The sequence below is a fragment of the Rhineura floridana genome, chromosome 5 (assembly GCF_030035675.1).
Source record: "Rhineura floridana isolate rRhiFlo1 chromosome 5, rRhiFlo1.hap2, whole genome shotgun sequence".
Taxonomy (NCBI): Eukaryota; Metazoa; Chordata; class Lepidosauria; order Squamata; family Rhineuridae; genus Rhineura; species Rhineura floridana.
In genome coordinates, this window is record NC_084484.1 from 45765957 (window position 1) to 45773948 (window position 7992).

A 7992-nucleotide genomic window follows, 5' to 3' on the forward strand; every position below is an offset into this window, starting at 1 on the left:
TCAGAACTCTGTGTTTATTAACTCTGTTCTCTTTCACCCACCCTCTGCTTTTGAGGAGTTTGCCCCACCATGCCAGTGCAACAAAATAAAACAGGGCTATGACTGTTCCAGAGATATAATCAGCTATTATATAGCCCCTCTTTAGACCAGGAAGAGGTTGCTACTTGCTCTTTCTAGGAAAAAAGGCTAACTCAATGTTATTGGCCACAAATCAGCTCTTTCCACATTATAGTTTATATTCTTTCACTTTGAAACTGCCCTGTAAGGAATTAGCAACATACAACAAATAGGAAGTAGAATTGCAGGATTGCTGAAATGTGATGTTGCTTCATGTTTTCACTGGTGTTTTGAATAATCAGAGCCCAATGTTATGTTGTGAGGGTGGAGAGATGAATGATAAGCAGTAGCTCTCCTGTGCAGACCTAAAAAAAGTTATGAAGGAAAAACTTAATATGGAGGGGTGGATAGCATAAAGTCATAGGAACTTAGTATCAAAGCTAGAACTGGCAAAAGTGTTCCTCTCCACATTCTCCCAAACTTTTAAATTGTTAATATGTGTATGCTATATTTTTGTTTTAATGGGAAAAACCTTTTGGCTTAATTTTTAGGTAGGAGGAAATCTGCATTGTATCATTGCTGTTCAGAGGCTTAACTGGCAAAGGTTTGGTCCCTGGAACTTTCCATTTGGAAATGCTAGACAAGACTTGCAACCCCAGTCACAGACATTGAGTATAGCCAAGTCTGAGAGTGAAGACAATATTTCCAAGAAGCAGCATGGGCGCCTGGGTAGATCTCTCAGTGCTAGTTTCCACCAAGAGTCTGTCTGGAAGAAGTTGTCTCATCTTCATGAAAGGCGGAATAGTGGATTTCAGAATTACACAGATTATGATGGGAATGATTAAAAAGAACTACTTGCAACAGGTGTACTATGAAGTATTCCTTGGGATGTGGTAAAGCTTATTATGGACAAAGTAGAAAATGGATAGAAATTTCAGTACAAAATGCAAATTTACCAATGTTTATTGGATTAAACCTGTGGATAGTTATATTGGGGATGATGAGAAAGGTTAGCTCAAAGATAAGCACAGAATATTGTACACTTTACAGTCCACGATAATCAGCTGTTGACCTGTGTTTCAGACCATGAAATCAGAACAATTTTAGATCAAAGCCATTTGTGGCAGCTGGGGAATCTATTAGAAGAAATAGATAATACTCAAAAGCATGAGGTTTGTTAACTTTCCAAATGATTTATTAAACACACATTGTTTATTAAACACACAGTGGTAATAAATGTATACTATGTTTTAGTTTTAAATTTTTTCAAAAATGCCATAAGGACATCACGGTCCAGTTTAAAATTTATCAAACACCAAATGTTAAAACCTATATAATTATTGGGTGATCTCAGTTTGGTGACCATAGGGGCATTGTTCTTTACGGATTAAGTTGTTTGCATTAATTGGGGACCTTTGTTGGCAGTCACAGGCAGTAACCCTGTGAAAAATCCTGGAAAGATGAAGTACCTGCTTGCTCCTTTTTGAGGGGCAGCAGAAAAAACTTTCACTGCCAGGTGTGTACTCTTTCAGCATCTTTTTGTGTGATGACTTCACATTTGACAGGCTGCTTGTAATCACACCTTACCCCATCTTATTTGGCTGCCCAATGAGCACCTGAACTTGCAATCTTGTGGTGTTTCTACATTATTATTTTCTTGTGCTTTCTGGGTCCCTTTCACTTCACTTCTTTAATTATTATATTGTAAATATGAGAGATACTTTTAAGTGCTGAAACACACTGGGAGCCACAGTGATATACCTCTTTGGCCAGAACACTGTTTGTATTTTTTCAAATGATCATGTCGAGTAGCTTTATTTGGAAGTATAATATTTTGTTCTCATTAAAAAAATTAAATAAATATCAGTGGGATCAAGAATCATCTTGTTCTTGTTTTGCAGTTTTGGAGGTTTGAAGCACTTTGCTTTTAATAAAAATAATTTTCTAGTTTTGTCACTTTATGTTCAAAGCTTGATGCTCACAGATTGATCAAAAACTTGCTCTTAATGTATTGCTTCACAGAGAAGAATTCCATTACATCAATTATAGGCATTTAAAGGGGCATTTTTCTTCTCTGCCCAAGCAATGAAACAAGTAGGCATAACACAGGCGTAGCTAACATGTGGCCTGCCAAATGTTGCTGGGTGCAACTCCTATATCTTTGACCATTAGCTAGACTGGCTGGGGCTGGAGTTGAACAGCATCTGGAGGGCCATAGGCTACCCACCTCTAAAGGAATCTAGCTATAGTCCAAGCTAGACTAAATTCATCTGTGCTTTCTGTTACAGTGGCACTCTAAATTGAACCCACACCTATTTTCATGATGGTAGGAATGTTGCTCTGCTTCTTTCCCTCTAGTAAACAATGGGTTCTGTACCAGAACAGGCAATTCAGGTTTCTCATGTTACTGCTTGTGTTGCTATGGAAAGTTGCTGTGTGCGTGCCTTTTTGTGTTGTAAACTGCTTTGGACATAGTTTCATGGAAAAGCAGTATCACATATTTTTAAAAAAATGTGTGCAAATATATAGTCAATGAAAATGGTGTACAAATATCTTCTGTTGTGAATCTTAAGATACTACATTGTTGAACTGAAGCATACGTTAGATGTCTCATGCCTTCTGCATCGTTCATTGCAGAATTTTGGGAAATGAAGTATCCATTGAAGTATATGGATGATAGGCGTATTTTCAAGCACATGTATATTGTATTCAGACTTTACATTTTTCAAGTGTACACAGAAAAATATATGTGAATTGCCCCCAAGTTCAGCGGCTCATATGTGCTCAACATACTTAGGTCGTAAATACTTGGCACAAGTCTTTTGCCTCACTTTCACTGCTGTTATTTAACCATGATGTGACTGATCCAGACACCTTTTGTAAAAGGCATAGTTCTAACCTCTTTAATGTACATAACTATCTTGTTAGCATTTGAAAATTGAAACAAATAGCAGACAGGGCTTAAACTATGTGCTCATCTAGAATCTATCTTTACTGATTTTTTAAAAAAAACATCCTATATGAGGAATAACTGAAAAGCTTACATGCTATATCCTATATTTTGATAGTGAATTCATTCCCAGAGACATGGGATGCTAATTTGGGGGAGGTGGGTGGTTGCAATGGAGAATTGGAGAGGATGGGCATGCTTGCTGTTGGCATCCTGAACATTTCTCAATGGAATATTTTATTGCAGGTCATACTTGTAAATCTTGAATGGTATTAATGAAGGTGGTCTACGGCTCGGAGAACCAACATGCATTAAGAAATGTTAGATATAAATTCTAAAAGATAGATTATTTAGCTTTTTAAATGCTACTTTAATTTTCAAAACAGGAATTCTATGCACTCTCATCTTGGAAAGCCCTGCTTAAAATAACTAAAATATACTTCTGAGTAAAATCTACATACGATTGCAGGGTACCTATTGTTACCTATTTTAATATTCTGGGGATATATCTAGTTAGTTAGAAACAGGGCTGCCATCAAGGGTAAGCAACCTTTGTAGGTAGCTGCAAAGGCCCTAGTCCCATGGGAGGGCCCACTATCTCCAAATGACTGTTGAGGTCCAGTAGCCACGACTACTGGTGCAAGGCCCCCTGCTTTGGGCTATACTGCTGGACCAGCTGCTCCCCTTATTAACCAGACTCAGGACTGGCTCACCCACAGAAAGCTCAAAAACTGGCAAGTGATTGATACTTGTGAAGATACTGTTGCCTCCAGTCACTTGCCTGCCCATCTTTCTCCCTGAATAGAATGACATGAATGAGCAAGCAAAAGAGGCTGTGGTGGCTGTTACTGCATCTGTCCCCTCCCTCACCCTTCTCCTGAGCAGCAGGATAGCAGAAATGGGCCCAGTGTGGCTGCCCAGGGTTGTGATGCGGCAAGGAGGATGGGCCAGTGCCTAGCGACAGGTGCTCCCTGCCTGCCTATGCTTGGTGTGCCCCACCTCCCAAAGGTGAAGTACAGATATTATGGTAGGTAAGGCTATCAACAGCAGCTATTAGCCATGATGATATGTTCTACCTACATTGTTGGAGGCAGCGTGTCTCTGAATGTCTGGGAATCACAAGCATTGTCATAGGCATCTGGTTGGCCACTATGAAGAGGATGCTGGACTAGATGGGTGTTTGGCTTACTGCGGCAGGCTTTTCTTATGTTCCTACAAGTGTGTAACAAGATTGGCTAATCCTGCCTCTGCCCTCTCTTTTGGGACATCCCAGGACAATGAAAGATGCACAGAGAGAATTCAAGTATAGGACATGCTATTTCCTGCCAGAGCGGTCACCACCTCTTCCTGTTCCTCCTAGAGTCCTAGACAGAATTTGGTAACGTGCCTCTGAGCATATGGTGAGTGGTGGCAACACCTGCAATCAGCCCATAGAATAGAAAGAAGACATGTGCTGTGCTGATCTTGTTTTAGCAGGGAGGTAGCAACATTATTAAGACAGTTGATATAGTTCACATGGTCACTGTGAATATGTCTGATTTCCTTTGAAATTTTAGTGAAGTTTTCTATAGGAAATCATTTTCTTTTGTTTCTATTTCTGCAAATATGTGAAGTACAGCAACACTTTGCAAAATTTACACTAAAAAAACTTCAAACATAATAATGGCACTGACTTCTGCAGAATGGTCTCCAGTGGACCTCAGGAGTTTGTCAATTTGCACAAGATAAAACAGTGGGAGGTGAAATATATTCTAGCAAAATGCTAGGTGTGCTCTGTTTTTAATTGACCGTGCCCACCTTGCCTTAAATGAAGTGGTTTAAACATAGCAGGCTGAAAACATGCATCCTCTTTTTCCCAACAGCTAGAGTCATTGCTGAAGTAGCAACATATTGGAATCAGTCTGATTTTACATCAAACTAGTTTCAGATTCCACTGTTAATGCACCCAAAATAGAAATAGAACATAACCTCCAATTTGAAACACAAAGGGCTGTCTTCATCATCATATGACACTGACCAATAAAAAGGCTTTGAAATTAATAAAAATAAATTTGACACAGATTTCTGGGATGAATAATGAGGAAAATAAAATTTTCTAGTTTAGATTCTCTGTAGAAATAGTAGTAACACAGGAAAGCAAAGTAAGAAGAACACCAACAAACATACAAAAATATAATTCTCTGTCTTTGGAGATGGCAGGTGTTGCCACCACTCACCATATGCTCAGAGGCACGTTACCAAATTCTTCCAAGATACACAGCAAGTGATTGGACTGTAAAAGACCAACCCAAATGGTGTTTGCGTTTTGACCAATTTGTAGGGCACTACAATATCTCAGAGAGGAGGTCAGGTCAGTGGCGTCACTAGGGTTGGTGTCACCCGGTGCGGTAACTCATGGTGTCACCCCCATGGACCTTCCGTACCAGACCATACAGAATCCTTAGTAATGTTTTTTGTACTAATGTTACTCGTAAATCGTAATTCCCGTATATCACTGAATGTAATAGCAATAGTAGTGACATAAACAACTAGCAAAATTAAAATTACACCTTTAAATTACAATATCATACGCACAGCCAAAATGTATTTACATTTATACATAGTTTCATGTGGTTAAAGTGAAAATTCGGTAAGAAAACAACAGAATTCGAAGTGACTGACCAAACACAGTGCAGAAACACAAAACTAAGCATGCACAAAGACTACAATAACACATAAGGGTAGAATATTAACGTGCAAATTAATGTATACAGTGGGTCTGAATGGTTCTAATTGTAGCCATAATTTTACTATCATGCAGTGAAGAGTGACTAGCCATTAAGGTCTACATCCTGCATCAGCAACCAGTCCACAATGCCACCATATCTCTACAATGATGGAACAGCATTAAAAGTTGTGACGCTGTGGTAGCTGCTAGCAAATCAACTACTATACTCTATCCCAAGTATTACTCTGCAGATGCACTCAGTCCTCAGATAAGACCATCAGCAATTTTTGAAATATTGTTATTTGCTCTTTATGGAGACAGTTCAATTCCAATAAAGTATGAATTACAGATTCCTGTTTCTAGAAGCAGAACTTCCAATATCATTTTATATAACTTATCAAGAGTTGACGTGCATTATAACCTGTATCCATGGCATTTCCATGAAAAATAATAGCTACTCTGGGCTAGAAAAATTATTTGTAGGTGTAGGTGGAGTTGGGATTCAAAGAGCTATTTAGGCATGCACCAGGAATTTGTACTAACCCAGTGCAAGTTTTGACTCCCTCCTTTAAATAGCCAACTCTGTTGTCATATCATTAAATGCTTTTGAAACTCTTGCTCAGTGTGCCATACAGCCTGAAGACTGCTAATTCAGGAATATAAGCATAAAGCATTTTTGGGCTTACAGAACTAGCTTTATGGTTCAATGAACAGGTGCCCAAGAGTTTCTCAAATGTATTGATCCTTATTATCAGGGAATGCCCCTTAGCCATAGCACTATGAAGACTAGGAGTGCTCCAAAATTTAGCGTGGCAACTGAACAGTGCAGAGTAAAACACATTTATCTGGAACTAATGCTGCAATCCCATACGTGTTTACTTGAAGTAAGTCTTTTTCATCACAGTGGGACTAACTTCCAAGTACACGTGCAAAGAATTGCACTGCAAGTCTCCTTAATTTCCGTAAGAGTTCCTTTTGAGTACATAGATACAATATAATTTTAGTTGATTTTAAAGAGCAGACCACCATGCCATATTACAAAATGGTTTTTGAAACTCCTCTTGTGAAGCTGCTGTGAAAGAAAAACAAGCCCAGAGTCTTTTGGGACAAACAGGTGGCTGACTCACTTCCTTTCACTCTGATTGGCTCCAATCAGCAGGAAAAAATAAAGCACGTTAGAAGACTTCTCAGCGGCTAACACACTCCCCTTTCATGCTGATTGGCTTATAGCATGCTGGAGATATAGGGACTCTGCTGGGACCCTGCTCCTAAAAAGTAAAGGGTTTAAGACACCCCCCCAAGCCCCCAGATGACTACACCCCTGGTCCTGCCCAGATATTATTTATGAGCACACTCAAAGAATAATAAGGCTGTTGGAATGCACAGGATAATGTTGAAGCACTGGAAACATGGTAACTCTGTTGCTTCAGTGAGTTTCTAATCAGTGAGGTGCCTGCTCTGGTTTGCAGATTGTCAGCGCTAGGAACCCCAATTTGGCAATAAATCCATGTTACATTGTGGGTGGGTGGGGTCTTGAGGGTGAACTGAACGAAATAATAAAGCTTCAAGAAATTGTTTATTAAGACAGAGAGAATGATCCAGGAAGCTGCCATAAATTACAACACGAACAGCCCATACTTTAATTTATGCTTGAGGCTTGGCATTTGCACACTTGGACACAGCAGATTATGCCTACTGAGGAATGACTGAGGCTGTAATCCTACTGAACTCAACAGAAGTTACTTATGACTAGACATGCCTAGAATGCACTATACTTTATATAGCCTATATGCAATGACATGATGAAAATAAGTGGGAATTGTGTGTATGAACTGCCCCTTGTTAGTTCTACTGCAAAACATCAGAATTTCCCAAACCTTTATAGTATAGGAGTGACTGAAAGTCAGTATATGAGACAATATTAATATTAATTTTCACGTGGTGTTTTGGTTGATTTTAATTTAGGTATGTCTTTGATGAAGAAAACTGGGATGTTAAAATAAATAAAATGGATTTAAATAAAATATCACACCAAATTATTAATGTATTGATTGAAATTACTGATTTGTTAGTTGCCTAACACAGGGCAGTCTCTAGACATCTTACAACCAAGTTTTAAAACATACAAAATTGTTAAAGACACAATCAAAATGTAACAAATCAATATGTAAAACATAAAACACCAGCCTCCACAGAGAAAAACGAAACAAAAGATATAACAGCAACCTAGAGTGGCACTAACATAAAGCCTTGACACACCTGGCATGAGGGGGACTCC

General features: G+C 38.8%; 1 protein-coding gene across 5 annotated transcripts in view; it reads left to right on the top strand.

Annotated features, from left to right (window-relative positions):
- Positions 1–1936, top strand: part of BIVM (basic, immunoglobulin-like variable motif containing) — a 31247-nt gene extending 29311 nt beyond the window's left edge. For all 5 annotated transcript variants that reach the window (XM_061626616.1, XM_061626617.1, XM_061626618.1 and 2 more), the window contains one exon: positions 609–1936. In XM_061626616.1, coding sequence (XP_061482600.1) covers positions 609–902 — 294 coding nt within the window. In that variant the 3' untranslated portion in view covers positions 903–1936. The remainder of the gene's footprint in view (positions 1–608) is intronic.
- The last annotated feature ends 6056 nt before the right edge of the window (positions 1937–7992 follow it).